General features: G+C 39.7%; 1 protein-coding gene across 6 annotated transcripts; it reads right to left on the reverse strand.

Moving 5' to 3' along the window:
• Window positions 1–5605: 5605 nt before the first annotated feature.
• Window positions 5606–17454, reverse strand: CDCA2 (cell division cycle associated 2). 6 transcript variants are annotated; one of them, XM_048928271.1, is made up of 16 exons: window positions 17371–17454; window positions 16311–16836; window positions 15565–15695; window positions 14796–14943; window positions 14072–14268; window positions 13615–13693; window positions 12824–13059; window positions 12442–12523; window positions 11725–11948; window positions 11555–11633; window positions 10890–10945; window positions 10308–10448; window positions 9441–9615; window positions 8835–8989; window positions 7533–8408; window positions 5606–7037 (listed from the first exon to the last, which is right to left on the reverse strand). In XM_048928271.1, exons 2-15 carry the CDS (start codon window positions 16648–16650, stop codon window positions 7569–7571), a joined length of 2883 nt encoding a protein of 960 aa, XP_048784228.1. In that variant the 5' UTR covers window positions 16651–16836; window positions 17371–17454; the 3' UTR covers window positions 5606–7037; window positions 7533–7568. The 6 variants fall into 6 exon arrangements, with proteins under 6 accessions (XP_048784228.1, XP_048784229.1, XP_048784230.1 ...); XM_048928272.1 differs by lacking the exon at window positions 17371–17454 and adding an exon at window positions 17346–17368; XM_048928273.1 differs by lacking the exon at window positions 17371–17454 and adding an exon at window positions 17290–17307.
• Window positions 17455–17533: the final 79 nt, after the last annotated feature.

A 17533-nucleotide genomic window follows, 5' to 3' on the forward strand; every position in this document is an offset into this window, starting at 1 on the left:
CGTGCCCTGCCCTGGGGCATGTTTGTTTAGGAAGTTATTCTGGTAATACCTGCCTTCTAAGTTTCATTACGTGAGTATGTGTTTTCAGACCCTGAAATGCAACTGTATGAACTAAAGAGGAAGAAATTGAAAGCTTCCTAATCAAACTTGCACCTTGAATAGGCTTTTAGATGCTTAATTTGTCTGAAAAACAAAATGCAGATCTTTATGAAACTGTAGGCCTACCAGGTTTCAAAGAACAATTCTATGGAGTACAACTGCTATATTTTAAAAAATCTGTTGATTTGCATGACTAAACATGAGGAGTACGTTCCTTCTTGTGCTATTTTCATTTGATAAAGGAAACCGTATCAAGTGCCTCCATCTCTGATGCAGAACCATCCCGTACACAAGAGGTAACACAAAACTGTTCCAGCTCAGACGTTGTTCACAAGGCTGCCTTCCCACAAATCCACCCAAATCCCTCCATCCTGCACTCTTCTCAGAGGTTCCTCTCATTTTAATCCTGAAACAAAAACTAAATCCGAAGTTTCCATGGAAAACATCGTAATTAAGATTTCGTTAACAGTTTGCATACAAGACAAATGCTCCTTTACCCAGCACTGCTGTCAAAAATGAGACGTTCCCTTATCAGAGTTCAGTTCACAAGATACAATAAGGGGAAAAAAATAAAACCCTGTAATGACAAAAACAAAGAAGTTTCAAGTTTCTTTAAAAAAGCCTATCCACCCCCTACCCTCTCTGTTCAGCTGCAGCAAGGTGAAAGGCTAAATGTGGACAGAATGGTAATATGTAAGCGGTTTCTAAGCTTTCTGGTGGGAATACTTAACAGCATAAGTATGTTTCCCCTGGAGACCTTCTCCACCATTTGGTCCAATTTCTTACTCCAAGAACTGAACCAATTCATGATGTAATGCTCTAGGGAAAACATTCCTCTCAAAAAAGAGTATCTTCCTAGGGAGAAGTTTGAAGAAAACATCTTAATATTGTTTAAACAGCTTTTGGCACAGTCATACTACTTGCACTGCATTCAATGCTGAAAGCAGAGAAAAGCACACTAAAAATATGGAAATGGAAAGTTTTAGGATTTAGTTTAAGACTTCTCTTCAACTACCACCTCAAGCGTCCAGCTCTTGCTGATCCTTAACGGAATGAGAAAAAAGACATTTTCAGGAGCAGAGGTTTTCTTTGTAATAAAAGAGGAACAATTTGTAGCTTTGGCTATTCTATGTGTTAGTGTGAAACCACATAATTAATTCTGTCTGTGGCCTTATCATTTGCTTTAACTCCTGTACAAGAGTGCAATCCCAAGGCACTTAACACCAAAGCTCTGGTTGTGCCTTAAACTTTTTGTGGCTCTACTCGGAGGCACTACGTTACAGGCACTGGAAGTTCCTAGAAGCAATGCTTCCATTTGCTATCTGGTGTATACACATATTCTCCGTGCTACAACTGCATTGCTTCCCTTTTTGGACCATTGCTCTGCAAACCAACTTGTCACATTCCAAACCAGGGGCAGCAGAGCGCTGTGAAACAGGAAGACTCAGCAAGGTACAACAGATGTCTATCTACTGTGAGAAGCAAGCAGCAGGAATGATGCAAGAGACCAAAGTACATTTAAGGTTTATATTCTCTAGCTTATATTATGTACTGCTCAGCATTAAGCTGTATGTACCTTACGTACTGGTTATATAAACCTCACAAAACTTCCCTTGCCAAACATGCCATGAGTACTCACAATTTTTTTCTTGAGAGGAGCATGAAAGGACCTTTTTATTAATCATAAATCAATGTTAGTAACCACATAATTCTTTTTTCTCAATAGTACCTGTGAAGACACTGAGCATCTCCAAGTCATATCCAAGTTCAAATAGGAATTCCAAAACTCTGTATTACTGACCTTCTGAGGATGGCACTGAGCACATTTGTTTGTCCAAATATTTGTATAAGGTTGGCAAATTATTTATGACAGAGTGAAGCACGACTTCAGAAGTATCTTCAGTATAACTCAGTTGCTGTAATGCTGATATTAGATTTCTATTTTTCATCCTGTCGCTACAATACTGGCAAATAAATGAAAAAAAAAAAACAAAAAGCAAGGAAACTGAGAAACTTAATTCAAAACCAGCATAAAATCAAACCCTGACCTCAGAAGGACCAAAAAGCCCGATCTTCTAATTCTGAGCTCATTTAATTTACTACATCATCAGGTCTTTCAAAGAACGACCACCATTTGTCCCAGCAAAATCTCTTCAGGTTTTGAGATACCTTGTTTGTATCTTCAATGATTTCACCATAATGATTTTGAAAGTGAGGGCCATTTATCTACTTACAAACCTTTGGAGTCTTGTATTTCATTTGCACAAAGGGATTTTTGCTTGGAGGGTGGGATTGTGAAGAACAGAAGATTTGTTTGCAGGGCTGGCAGGGAGCTGTTGTCCAGGCATGGTGTCTGCTTTAATAGTTTATGCTTTCAGTTCTTCGTTGTTACAATACCTGAAGGCCTCTGGGCGTAGGTGTCTAAATTTAAAATTATTATTATTAATAATAAATACTGTTGCTCAAGCTGTAAAACATGTTGCACAACGTGAATTATCTCAGTAACACACAGCAAGGTCTTCACTGAACTGATTGGCAGTGCCAAAAACCAGCAGTAAGCCTCCACCATAAAGAGGGTATTTAAACTAAACTTTAGTGGAGTTGGAAGCCAGTCCATAGCAGGTTTCTGTCAAGAGGTTTTACTGCTGGTTTGCTGGGTCTCATGTTTGTAGAATTTTCAGTTTCTTGGTAGACCCTAAACTTTTAAAGCCTTGAATCACAGCTATTTATCACCCATCAGGGAGCTACATAAAGTGTGTTTTCCTTCAGAATGACTATTTTCTTTTTTTTCTTTCTTAAACCCTCATTTAAAAAAAAAAAAAAAAAAGAGACAAGAATATTTTTTAACATTTACAATATATCCCAACCAACAAGGATTCTAAAAAACTAAACAGTATGAACTGCAAAAATTAATGCCACCTGCAAGCTGTAAATATGTGTATTATTTAATTTTTTTCCAAGTATTTTCTTTGGCTGCTACATTCAGCTGAACAAGGCCTAAAAATTGTCAAACTGAATTCTTGTTTAAGAGTAGAGCTCTAACTACTGCCAGTTTGAGTGAAACACACATCCAGGTTTAGGGAATATGTTTTGTTTGTTTTGGCTGCAGCACAGGGTAGAACATTTTCCATCCCATCCGAATGCAGTCAAAAAGGTTTTGAAATATTGCACAATAAAAGCCATTCATTATATCTGTCTCCTCTCCCTTCCAAAAACAAAAATGGCTGACCAGTTCCAAATCTGTGCAGGGGGCAGGAAGATGGGAGTCAAGGGGTCACTGGAAATAACCCAAGACTAACACCAGGTTTTTCAGGTTTGAGTTAGGGAATATGTTCCATACCCTCATTCCCAGTGCACATTGGTTTTTCTTCTTCTCCCTGCAAAGCTTGGTTAAAGTAGTTAATTGCTCTGTTATGCACAATTTACAGGACTTAATTACAAAACTAATACATTAGCCTTTTTGTCTATAAGTTAAAGGCACAACTTCATCTTTTCCACAGGGACACAGCAGAGTGAGACCTCACCTTACTGTGAGTTAAAACTGTGATTTGCACTATTTACCTCCTGATCTTAGAAGGGTGCAATCTGAAGGAATATTCAGCCACACACTGCAGTTGTTTTCCAAGTTATTTCCATTGTTTACATACCTGTTAGCTTGAAAATGAAATTTCTTCCACTGCCCACTCCTGTTCCTATGTGCTTAAGCTATACTTGGCATACCTCACTGGCTTTATTTTTTTCTTCTTCCTCTCTCCATCTCCTTGTATGTAGATCTACTTTGTTTGCTTCTTTGTGCGTAGGTCAGCTCATCACTAATTACTTCCCTGGTCTTAGTGAATTGTGAGTGCTAGAGGATGCAGAGCTGGAAAGAAAAGCTACAGCATGAAATTCTAAAGAACCACACAGTTATCACCATTAAATGACTATAAAATAGCAACATTTACATGCAGCACGGAGGCGTTTCAATATCCACTTTATCAAATTGGTCAGAAGCAAGGAGAGAAAAATAAACCAAAGCCACGAAGCTTTATTTAAAATTATTTTAAAATACAGCTTATCAGTAAATCAGAAAAATGGCACAAGTTGTTCTCATTGTTTACTTTCCCTGCCTACAGTAACTACCAAGTTGAGAAAGCTGTTTTAATCCTGTTAAATCACATGTGAGAAAACTTGAAAATATAGCCTGCATTTTTGTAACTGATTCTTAAGTGGGGCAAAATATTAGCATAAAATGATGACTGGGAAAGAATAATATAAAGACCCTGCTCTTTCACTTTAAAGTTTTCTGCAGGAAGGGGTGGAACACCTCCCCTACAAGGACAAGCTGAGAGCTGGGGCTGCACAGCATGGAGCAGAGAAGGCTCTGGGGAGAGCTGATAGCAGCTTTCCAGTATCCAAAGGGGCTGTGAGAACCAAGGGGGCAGACTAGCAGGGTCTGCAGTGACACAGCAAGGGCAGATGGTTTCAAACTACAAGAGAGGAGATTTAGAATGGATATGAGGAAGTTTTTAAAATAAGGGCAGTGAGGCACTGGCACAGGCTGCTCACAGAAGTGGTGGATGCCCCATCCCTGGGGACACCCGAGGTCAGGAGATGGGCTCTGAGCACTGATGGAGCTGCAGGTGCCCCTGTGCACTGCAGGGGAGTTGGACTCAATGACCTTTAAGGGTCCTTTTTAATTCAAATGACTCTATGAAAACATGTGCATTACTGTTCTTTGCATTCTTGACTCACTAACATAATGCAAATTCAAGAAAAGACCATCCCAAGTGTGATGTACTTCTTGCTAGCTCCTGCATAGTCAGCTATCTACAAACACATGAAGACTGTGCTTCATAGGACAGAGTAAACAAAAGCAATATGATTACTTTTACTTATTAGTGACATCATAATTACATTGGACTGGCAAGATAATCAGCCTTTCTAGGACTCACCACTCATTCTGTTAATCAGACCGTGATCAATTCATGGCAATCAGCTGAATACAGTTCCCTGGCAGTGTCTACTCAGAGCTACTTGAAGCCATTTCATGTCTATGCAATGCAAAATGTAAGGTTGGTGAATACTTTGAAATACAAAATGGCCTTTTATAATAACCCTCTCTTCCTTTGGAAGAACACAGAGAACAAACGAGAGCTGAAAGAGACTGTCCAACACCATAGATTTCTTTATAGTGCTGCAATAGCTGAAAACTAGAACTACACAGTTAAAACATCTTGCACACAATATGCCTACAATTAAATTGCTATATCCTTATTCAGAAATAAGGGCAAGATACCAGCCCTGGAAAGTACTTCTGCTCGCTGGATAAGGACTGCAAAGTTGTTGGTCCTTCAAAGACTAATGGTAACTCAGAACAGCACTGTTCGCTCTGCGGTCCACACTTCTGTGTTACAGCACAGCCATCAAATCATAGGTTCCACAATTGTTGGGGTCTGTAGAGATGGGTTGCCTCAGAAGAGCAAATCACATGAGAGCTGAATGTTTAAAATACTAGAGGACCTTACTTGAAGGGCTCTTCCCTGATTCCCCAGTTAGTTCCCTTGCTACACAGCCCTCAAAGTCAGCAAATCTACTCCCTATTCCCTGACAAATTCTGGCTCAGACCTTCATATTAGCCAGTCTCAATTCACTTTGTAACCCTAATCTCTAGCAATCAGCAAACACAGCCAGAAGGGACCTTGAGAGCCTGTCCAGGCCCCATCCTTACCCCAAGGAAGTATCGTATGTCATTTCAGACATATTTGTTTAAACTGTTCGTAAAAGCCTCCAGTGATAAAAAGATTCCACAGCTTCCCAAGGCAATCTGCTATCTCTGGTGCTGGAGCTTCCTCTTGCTGCTTAACCAGATATTTTTTTTCTTCCTAATTTAAAAACATTTTTTGTACCATTTGGTAGTGACAAAGAACCAACCATTAACCTCCACCACGCTTCTGCATAACTGAAGACTTGCCTCCTCTCAAGTCCTCTCCATATTAAACCCAGTTACTGTAACCTCTTATTTTCTGCAGGTTCCAACCTCACCTTCATGTGAGGCAAACTGCCATTGAGTACATGGCATCCAACTCTTTATTGACCATGTTGTGCCAGGAGGCAAATCCCAGCTTTGTTTTTCTCCTTACCCTGGCTCTTCTACTTCTGATTTTATTTACACTTCACATCTGAAGTGCACTTAACACATCCACCCAAGGAACCTCAGGGGAGAATACTCTTCCACTGCTGTTGTGAGTGATGCATAGGACAGCAGCACCACAAGAAGTGTGTTCTAGGCAGATTAAGCCCTCTAGTATCATCCATGCTAATTTACTGCCTCTCCCTCCAGGATATCTCAATGCTTGACCTGTTTAAGGCAGATCTTTAATCTGACATCCACAGCCTCAAAAGGTTTGCCTTGCTGTGTGATTTAACAGGTAGACCTTAAAATTTCTGCTGCAACTCTAGAGAGCAATGCTGTATTTTAAAGTGCTATATGATTTCCACATGTAAAGTCATATCTGAATACAGTGCCTAAGTGTTTCACTTCTCTGGTATTGACTAATTTCAGTGCTTAGTTTGTTATTTTGATTTTTCTGAACGTTAAATGGTAGCAGTTATTATTACTTAGTTCTGATGTCACACAGCATCTGTTCAAAGACTTTATACATTACATTTTCAAAATAATTCAGCTATGACCACAAAACTCATGTCAGAGTGCCCTCTCCTGGTAAGCCAAAATCCTGCTATCACAGCAAAGCAACCCAAGTAACTGCGGCCACCTCTATTCCAAGCCTAAAAATTGCACTGTGACACAAATACAAAGCCCGAGATAAAACATCAGGGAGTCTGTTTTGACAACTTCAGTAACGTTTCTATAGAAGTACAAGATGAACAGCATTTAATCAGTGAAGTTTCTTTCAAGTTGCTTTAGGACTTCTTGTCTCAGGAAAAGCTGATGATGTCTGTAGAGAAAAGTAAAACATGCATAAAAATGAAACTGTTCTGTTTGCTTTCCAGCTTTATACAAGCAGCCAAGTTCATGAAATATTTTATTCCATCTCAATAATGGTAAAAACAAGGTCACAGAAGAGACCATTTTCAGCAGGAAGCTCTATTTACTGAAAGGTGACACAGGTATTTCACTGGGGCTGACAGAACAGAATGAGAAATGAAAGCAACACCAACTATTTAAACAGGACCTGCAGTTATCATTTCTTATTTTTACACTGCTCAAACCAGAAGTACTGAAACAATAAGATAACAGGTCAGCTACTGAGTATTATGCAGTGTATGCACAGCACACACACAAGATTTTAAGGGCCCAGAAATGAAAAATCAGTTCTAAGTTACTCGGAATATTAATAAGGAAATAACAAGTAACAATTTAAGTGGAATAGAGAATTAGTATCTTATTTCTAGTCAAACTCACAAAAAGAACATAAGAATCTAATACTGACCTTCACTTAAGAAAATGAGAGGCAGCTGAAACCTCACTACGTGGTAATGCTATTTTGAAGAGGTATGTTCATTTCTTCAGAGTATTCTTGGCTACTGCTGTCTCTCCTATATACAGAATTTGTTATGCTCCTTTTCCTGGTTTGAGACCAAGTTCCTGTTTCTTGAGGTGTGGATACACAAATACTTTTCCTCCTCCTTCTGCAAGGACCACCAGCAACATGAACAGATTCACTGTTCTCCTTCCCTGATGCTGCAAACTGGATGAGATTTTCTTCTCGATGCTGAATATTCTCAGATTCTGTTAGGACAGATGTGCTTATTCTTCTCCTGGTTTTACAGGCAGGAGCTAGCAGAGAAGGGTTCTGCAGAATCTCATTGGTTACTTCAATCCATGCAAGTCCTTCAGTTTCTGCATCTTTCTGTAGTCTCATGCTGCGTCTCACCCGACTTGTTTCACTGCTCATACTTGACTTTCTTCTCAAGGGCTTTTTTAAGGAGTTACTTTTTAGCTGTGGAGCAGACAGAACTTCTTCAACATCAAAAGAAAACTGAAGGTCCTCTCCAGCCATTTCAAAATGAGACTTTTCAGTAGGAGGAATATTCACAGTACTGCTACTTCTTCTTTTTGGTGGTCTACCTCTCGAAGACCTTTTAGGTGGACACTCAGTTCTTTGAAGAGTGTCATGTACATCAGTGTCCTCTTGGTTTGGAAATTCTAGCTCTGACAGCCACTCTTCCTTCTTTGGGAAATCTCCCTGTAATTTCTCATGTTCTATCAAGAAATCACTTTCTGTTTTCCCTTTTAAACATGCAGTCTCTTCAGCTTGCTGGAAATATGTATTGAGAACATCATTTGTGTCTGGCACATTTGGAAACTGCAAAGAAAAAAAATTAGAGGCAAAAATAATCCATACAAAATTTGTTTCAAACAGCTGATAATTAAAACAAGCGCTCTAGATTTCCTCACTGAGTCATTCTCAAAAATAAAAGCTAAACAACTAAAAAAAAAAAAAATCCAAATTCATGGAACCCCACACGTTGGAAAGAACCTGCTCCAAAGAGGAGTGCAGTTTATGCTGCTTGAGGCCTTTTCAGCCAAGTTCAGAATGACTCCTTGCAAGGATGCAGATTCCATGATCTCTCCAGGCATCTTCTTTCAGTGTTTGACCATTAACAGCTAATTTTCTTTTTCCAATTTCCCTAAAATCTTCTTTACTTTTTTTTTAAATATAACAAAACCAAGCACAAGACTTACTTTCTAGCACTAACATTAAGTAGATCAGAAACAGACTTCAGATCACCTGAAACACTGTATTGCTGGGGCTGCCTTCTTCCACAGCACCCAGTTCCTCAGAGCTTGGATACACGTGAACAACAGGGATGATTTTCTCTCCCAGTCTTTCAGTCACTTGCTCCTGTTGAACATCATTATGAACATCCCTGGGTGTGGAAAGATCTAAAAATACAAGGAATGATACATGGTTACTTGGCTCCAGTTGTGACTGCACGATTTCTGAAGTATTACAATAAAAAGTTTCTAGTATTTTACCACATAGAAGACTACTAAATAAGCATTCCACATAAACAGCATTAAAAAAAACTCCCCAGAAAGCTACTGCACATCATGTTCCTATTTGTCAGTGTCCAGTGAAAGTATAGAATCTTTTTTTGTGGTGATCTTTTCACTGGAGCTCTGTAGGAGTTAAATTTATGCAGCTGGAGACTAATAATCTATTAGATGCTTTGGACTCTGCTTTATTTATTTCCACTTCATTTTACTCCAGAAGCCATTAAAAGTGAAAAATGCATACTGGGCTCTTTATCTGTGCACAGAACTGTTTTGTAAATAGCTATGAAATAAAAGCAAAGGAATGACTAAGGCAAAATAAGACTAAAGAACACATCACCTGGAAAATGTGCAATTGTCTTTGGTGAATTTGGAGATGAGGAAGAAGAGAAAACTTCTGGAATCTCAAGGATAGGACTCAGAAGAGGTTTCTTTGAAGCCATTTCTCTTTCCCCATATAAAGATTTCTTCACTTTTCTCTTTCTTCTTTTCCCAAAGGTTGCACGTTTTGTTTTCTGAAGAGATCAAGAGGACCACATTAGAGCACAATGCAAATACAAGGATCCTTTTGGAAAACACCACAAAGTAATTTGCTGCATTTTATGGAAAATAATTATCTCCCTACAAATTATGCCCTGCTTGTTCTGCTTTCTTCATATGAATCTAAAAACTACAATATAAAGAATTATTTCTCCAATGAGATCTGATTTTTTACTTAACCAAATTAAGAAATCAAGGAGTTTTTCAGATCAAAACTCTCTATTTCCAGTTTTATTTGCTCTCCTTTCAACACACAAAAGGCTCAAATACTTCAGAGGCCTCACACCTTTGTAACTGAGCAAGCTGAGCAAGCAAACTGAGCAAGTTCAAAGAATTATCAGCTGTGTGCAGTTGACAAGAGAACCACAAGCTGAAGTCTCAAAAGTTGTGCTCTTCACTTCTGAAGTGCCTTCTTTACCCTACAAGCATTGAAAGCCTGCCAGTCAGCCCAAACAATAAGGGGTGATAGTAAGCTAAAGAAAACAAGAGACAGACATGGTGAGGAAACTACTGGCAGCAACAGGAAACAAAAACATCCTTTAGAAAATCTGTAACATAAACATCAAAATAACCACGGAAAACATACAAGAAAGAAGACTGATTGTGTTAGATGCTGGGACAGAGAAATAAAGGCAGCATTCACCAACTGCACTGGGCTGTCACTTACTTGCTTCTTTTTGGCAGCAGAGGCAGTCACACTCTTTGGTCTTTGCAGTTCATTCTTCCTTGGATTTTTAACGTCTTTAGCATTCTTAGTGCTGGTTGTTCTTGAGATGCTGCAGTCAGTGCCCTCGGAAATGGTGCTGTGCTGTTGAAGAGTAGGAATTTTAAGTTATTGGGGTGAATTAGGTGCATGCTTGTTTTCTCAAAAAAGGAACACCATGCAACAGCCCTAAGAAGCCCTCTGTAACTACATGTCAGTGACTGAAGCCCTTGATCCCATGACAGCCTATGGATATTTCTCTTCCAACTTTGCCAACTCTTTGGAAACGTTCCTGCAACAGTTAACAGAAATAGGAAACTTAAGCATCAGATTGTAATCCAAGCTGGTTCTAATAACTGAAAATCCACTTCCTGTCAAAAATGAGATTTCCTTTGCTGCACCAAGTGGAGATATTTCCATCTACCTGGGTATCTATAATTCTCACATTTGAGGATGCAAAAGCTCTGATGTACTTCAACAGATATGCAAAAATAACCTTGTTGGAAGAAGTAGAGAAAACAAAACCCCACCACTGAAGAACCTCACCTTCCTTTTAGTAGAGGAGCGAGTCGTTTTCATGTCTGATTTGTCAGTTTCTGCTTCTACACATTAAGAAAATAAGAATATTGGTTCAGATCAACAGAAGTCAATCATATTTTGAGGAAATTATGTGCACCATTTTAACACTATGCACAGCATGTTTAGATCTTAGCCTTGAGTAAGATTTTGTGCACAAAAAGTTATCAAACATGGCAAGATTAAAAAAAAAAACTTGTTTTACAAAGTAGATCAGAACAGAACAAAATAATACTCAGTAACAAAATAATTAACACCAAGTTTTCTTTGAGACACAAAATCACAAATATCCTCCTCTATTTTCTTACAGCTTTGCTCACTATTTTAAAACCATCAGTACCACAATATCATAAATCCAGATAATAAGCCCAGTTATTTGAAGCAGTAAGCCTGATTAGATCGGCCTTTTGTGCGGAAAAACACGAGCTCAAATAACATCCAGTTAATCTAAACACTAGGCAAACTCTGGCAGCTACTGCAATGACCTTTACAGGAAAGGAAGAGCATTTAACTTCAGGCACAACACATCCCATGTCGAGCAAACAAACAAAAAAAACAACACAATCGTGTCATCTCTCAGTTTTCGGGTACAGAAAGATGTAGCATCTAATGACAAAAATACAACTCAAGGTTACCTTCTGTATTTTCAACAGGTAAGAGCTTTTCTGAAACAACAGAGCCCTCCTGTACCTCCTGAGGAGGCTCAATACATTCCTGTAAGATAAAGGAAAAAAAGGCAATACATTGAACCCTTAAAGAGCTGTGAGAAGCTGTTGGTGCAGCTGTAAAGAAAACGAAAGCTTACATCACTGCAATCGAAGTTTGGCTGAGTTAATGGCTCCTCTGTGAGCCCTGCCCTCCTGCAAGGGCTGCCACGTGCTGACCCCGAGCGGCAGACCGGCGTCGATCCTTTGCGCAATGGAGTATTTGCAGGCAAAGTTTTATCAAATATTTCTGGGCTGAGATCTTCTCCAAAAGTCACTTTTTTCTTCTTCGCCCTTCTGGGGCTGCACTGTTCAGTTCTCTCCACTGCAATAAAATACAGCGACTGCTTAGCAGGCTTAAAGCAGAGCTTTCACAGAACAGAGACTTTTCAAGGCCTTTTTACAGGTCTTAATATTCCCTTGAATAATCACCACCAAACAGCAAAATATCGCCCTTAGACATCAATTCTACAGGAACTTTTAGTTTAGCATTACTATAATATCAAAAAATGAGGAAAAAAGAAAACAGAAGTCTAGAAAACACCAGCTATCTCTCAAGTTGTATCTGGTAACTGTAAAATCTCATGACTAACAGGATTTTTTGCAATATTGGTATCAATATCACTATTTTTTATATTAAATATTTTCTGAAGTGTATTTTTTTTCTCTTGGTAACTTCATTTTCCACTTCACACCATACGTTACCATTTATGAGCTACTTCAGTGGTGGTTAATCCATAATACCCTTCAGATCTTGCAAATCTTCCAATTTACAGAACAACAACGGAAGAAAAAAGAAAAAAAAACCTGAATCAAACCTGTTTGCAGCGCCTCACAGATGTGATCAGAGAGTGTAAAAGATTCACCTCCTCCTCTGTGAGCAGCATTGTTTGAACATTCCTATCAAATGTGATAAGAGAATCTATTAAGTACCATTTAAGGACTGTCCTTTCTCATATCAAAAGCGACAATAACTCCCTCTGAAGGCAAACTTTGTAATCAGCACAACTCTAACAAACCTATTTGTTGTTCTGAGTAAAACTTAAAGCATCAAAACGGATCTTCTCATAAGAAGAAAGCTTCAAACCGACCACGATACAAACAGAGAACCACTGATAACCATTTCCAGTGCATACAGATAGTCAGGACGCATCTTAAAACACAAATCAATCCCACTGCGATGTGATTTAATTAACCAACCTTCACACAGTCCATCAGTTGCTTCACTGGTGTTTTCTTCAGCACAGACCGCAGCTGGGAGCCGCTCGCTGCGGATTCCGTTAACGAAGCAGCCCTCGTTTGGAGCGGCGTGACAGGCGGCTCGCTTCCATCATATATCCCCACAGCCAGTTCTTCTGCAAAATTAACCTTTTTTCTGCTCTGATCTGGTATGACATTACTTCTGATTTCTTTACTGATACGGTCAGGACTGAAATCTTTAAAGCAAGTATATAAGAAAATTAAAGACTGAAGTAAAACTGAGAAGCCTTCAGCATTAGCTCTATGAAAAGCAGTGTACACCCTTCCACAGTGGCTGTCAACTACATTCAGTGTCTCAAGAAAAATCCATTCTCTGAATTTTTGCTGCTGTTGTACCATATTTACATTCACATTTTGAGCAATTTATGAAATAAAAACGTGAAAATTGAGCATTACATGAAGATTTCTGGGGAGGATTTCTCTGCCTTGGAGTCTCTCACTCCCCTCTGCTTCACAAACACAAATTGCTTAACTGTATTTTTCCTTAAGAACGGCCCAAACAACAAAATTAAGGGATGAATGGACTGCAATATGAAGTATTTTTTTTCCCTGTCATTATATGCTCCGTTAGCTTTTATCTCAAACTTATTTCAGGTTTCTGCTGCATTAAAAATTGTAGCCAAGATGATGAGCATGGAGTGCTTGTCAAACATTTCTTTAGATACATTCTAATTGTTTTTCTTTCTTTAATAAGAATATAACAAGATAGTAATAGTGATGAATCCTCTTACCACGGCTTGTTTCTAAGATATCTCTAATTAGAACAGCCTCCGAATACTTGATAGGACTGCCTTGCTTATAAGTCAGTTCCTAGAGAAGTTGCAAGAACAGAAAGATGATACAAATAAGCACATATATGGTAAGGCAGAGGTCAAACTGATCTGCTGAGTTTCGTGAAGCTCTTCACAAAACTGACATTTCTGACATCTGTGTTTGCCAAATGTGTGAATTCAACGTGCCACACAGTGACACAGCTGTGGACTCACAAGGAATTTACACATATTTAAATTTTATTAATAGAATAACATGAGCCTTCTTTGTAATTATCAGAATAACCTTGCTGCTCACAGCATTCCCACCATCCATAACACAGCATCTAACCAGATTCTGCTTCCCTCCACAAGGCAAATTCTTCCAAGGGAGATTTGCTGTGCAGTTTACTTTCTTTGTCCACACTTGGATAAATACCTTTGAAAGAGCAGCCGGCTCAGTGACATCGGGCTGTAAAGACAAGATGGTGCATAACCTCCTACCAGACTTATTGCTATTGCTCAAGTTTTCTTCTAAATTTTCTTTGAAATCAGCTCCGTTGCAGTCAGACATGAAAGCTTCACTCTTCTGATCCAGACTGTGTTCTTTTGTGACAGGTGCTTTGTTCTGAGCTACTGTGATTAAAAATAAACCACAATTTCAGATTATGCTGTTAATGCTATTTTTGTGTTTCTTCACACACGCACAAAGGATTAAAGAAGGTATTTTTTGAATTAGTAAAAAATAAAAATAAAAATAAACCCATGAAATTTTTACTTCTGCTTTGAAAATAACATTAGCAAATCTTCAAAAAATAGAAAAAGTTTTATAAATGTTATCAAGACCAGCATAGAATCACAGCAGTACAGCCTTCTCACAGTTGCCACAGCACTGCCCTGACTTGCTTTTGCAATATGTACTTTTTAAATTAGGAAATAAGGAAATTCACAGTAATGGAACCCAATTTCTAAATGCACCTAAAAGCTGTTGAACAGAAGATTTCACATCACATTGAAGACAGGTAAGAGTTACAATCAAGAAAACCTCAAGCCAAGCAAAAACTCCCAAACCATCATCAGCTCTCACAAAAGAAAACATTTTCAGTGTCGTTTCATATTTATTGGCTGAAAGGAAGCCCTAACATTTAAATCAATGAACTTACAGCAGCCATCTTCCCGAAGAGCAGCAGATACTTGTGAGAGTCCAGAGAAACCCGTCTTCCCTTCAGCCTCTTGAACTGACTCAAAAGTTCTTTGGAAGATATCCATTTTGCTCCTCAGTGACCTGGCAAACTGACAAGGACTCGCCTGCTAAAAGAAAAATCAATGTCAGCAGACACTTTTTCCAAGATGACATGCAATTTTTTCAGTTCTTATTCATACCTTTGACATAAAGCACACTCAGGGAAGAAGCAAGTATTTTATCTCAGTGCTGCTTTACTCATATGGTCAAAAAAGGAACAGCATCAAGAAATTTGTTCTTCTCTTTTCTAATCTGTCCCCTAAGGCCATTTCCAGAATTTATTTACTGTGAGTCTGTATTGGTTTGAATTAAAAACAAGTCTGACTTCAAATTAAACAAAAAAAGAAAAAAGAAACATCACTGATGTTAGTATTTACTTAAATCTGAACCATCCAAGTTTAATTTGCCAGATATCTAAGTGCGGTGAATGCAGATAAATGAAGGTTATGGTAAGTGAAAATAGACAAAAAAGATTCCAGACTCTACACAAACAAAACCAGCATCAAATTTCTATTTTAAAATAAGGTGTCCAAGGAAAATGAACAAAATAAGGCCACAGTTATTTCTTCTACTGATCCCTTCCTTGGATTTTATTTTCTTTCTGCCAGCAGGTGTTAAATTGGAAGACTTGCATATTGATCCCTAGGGGAATTAAAATGATGCATTAGACACTTGAGAACGACCCTCACCTGTGCAAAATCTTCTTTTTGCCTGTTGCTTTTCTGCTGGGCAAGATATTGAATGAGGGTATTGTTTTCTGGAGACCCTCGGGCTCCAATGGCTGATCTTCGTCTCAGCTTTAGTGCAGCTGGAGACTTAGCTGAAACGGAGACAGGAGGGAAAAAATACAGTGAAGATGCACAGCAGAACATTGTTTTAATGTTGGGTTTTTTTTTAAAGAGTGTTTTATGTTTATTTATGGAAACAACCTTATTTAGCTGCCTGGCTCAGAAAACTGTTAGAGAATCACAGAATCACCAAGGGTGGAAAAGACTGACAAGATCATCCAGTCAAGCACTTCTCTTTCATGTTGTTCTTCAATCAAGTCTCTGAAAACAGATTCTAAAACTACATACAACAGAAAAATAAGACCTGGGCCTCTGTTTTTCCAGGTAAGAAAATAAGAAAGAATAAAAAGCAACTATACCGTATACCAATAGAGAAACTGAAGTGTTTTTTTGGTTTTTCAATTGCAAATTTAGAAACACAAACAATACTTGCAGGGCTCACCTGACTACTCCCATATTAAACTCACTGACAGCTGATCACCAGAACAGAAGAAAAGTAAAACAGAATTAGAGTCCTACCCTTGGACTTACTCTAACTCAGCTGGTCACCATGAACTTGACTGAACTCGGAAGCTTTTGATAAGGGATTGGACTGGATGGTGCTCAGAGAACAGCAGACAGCACTGATCACTCCAGCCTTGCCTTACCTGTAGATCCATTAACAAAGCTTTCTGGAGTAATCCCAAAATCAGCAGTTGTTACAGTTGCAAAATCAACACTTATCCTCCTCTGTTTCTCCGATAATCCACGGTAGGATTTTTCTTCTGCTTTGACTCTTGCAGGCGTCGAGTAGCACTCATCTCCCAGAGGCACGGGTCTACCTGAAACATTCTCCTTGCTGCTCAGTGGCCGGGCAGCTTCACCAACCACAGCCCTTTTTGGAGTATCAGAGGGGCATTCTGTGCCCTGATGGCTCTCAGCATCCCCTGCATCGAGGTGCGATCCCTGCTCTCTCCCCTTGCTTACATTCTCTTTCTCAGATGCCATTTAGGCTTTGGGCTCAGTCACTCTGCAAAGCTTCCACTCTTCTGACTGGGATCTCTTCGTTCACTGCAGGATTTCTGCTCTCATTGCTGTCAGCTTCCAGCGCAGCATCTATCACCTTTGACCACAACGAGTCTTAAGCCTAAAAAACCGCCGACTTGCTCTTTGTTCTCCTACAAAGGCAGCTCCCTGTCGAAAAGGACAAGAAGTTTTAAGCTGTTTGATAAGGAAAAGAGTCCTCTGACGATGTGAAATGACTGCAGAGCCAGGAATTCCCCGACGGGGGAACAGGGAAAGCCTTCAGCCCAGAGCACACAGAAACGGCCAAGGAAACAGGGCCGTGCCTTTACTTCAAACGTATAAATCCTGCGTTTAAACACGCGTTTTAAACGCAATCACATCGCAATTTACAACAAGTACGAGCAGTTTAAAGGGGAGGGGAGGCTGTTTAGGACGCTCACATATTTCGCATTCGGTTTCTCAGATTTTAAAGCTCAGAGAAACGGGCCGGAAGCTTTCGTTTCCACAGCAGCCCACGCGGCCACGCGTTCTGTTCCACGGGCGGACCAGGCAGCGCAGGGCGGAGCAGCCACACGGGGCATTTTATTCCCTCACCCCCTCAGAGCTTCCCGCTCCCCTCACCACAGCCCCGCTCCCCTCAGCTGCCCTCCGCCCCTTAAGCCGCTCGCGCCTCTCACGTTCAAAGCGCGGCGGCTCACTGACCGTTACTCTCGCGCCGCGGTGCCATTTTGAAAGCAACGGTCGGTGCCGCGAGCCGCGTCCGCGTGACAGCGCGAACCAATCGCGGGCGGCGCTCGGCTTCAAGGACCCAACTCCTCCTTTGATTGGCTGTTGGCAGTGCCGTCTCCGCCCTCCAACCCGCCTA

The sequence above is a fragment of the Lagopus muta genome, chromosome 27 (assembly GCF_023343835.1).
Source record: "Lagopus muta isolate bLagMut1 chromosome 27, bLagMut1 primary, whole genome shotgun sequence".
NCBI lineage: Eukaryota > Metazoa > Chordata > Aves > Galliformes > Phasianidae > Lagopus > Lagopus muta.

What these genes read in the sequence shown, in the direction of transcription:
- CDCA2 (XM_048928271.1), bottom strand. Translation starts at nt 16,650, where the DNA reads ATGGCATCTGAGAAAGAGAATGTAAGCAAGGGGAGAGAGCAGGGATCG. An exon ending in AACTGATGGACTGTGTGAAG is followed by an intron (nt 12,524 to 12,823) that starts GTTGGTTAATTA and finishes CACATTTGATAG; the next exon opens with GAATGTTCAAACAATGCTGC. An exon ending in CTGCTGCCAAAAAGAAGCAA is followed by an intron (nt 9,616 to 10,307) that starts GTAAGTGACAGC and finishes TGATCTCTTCAG; the next exon opens with AAAACAAAACGTGCAACCTT.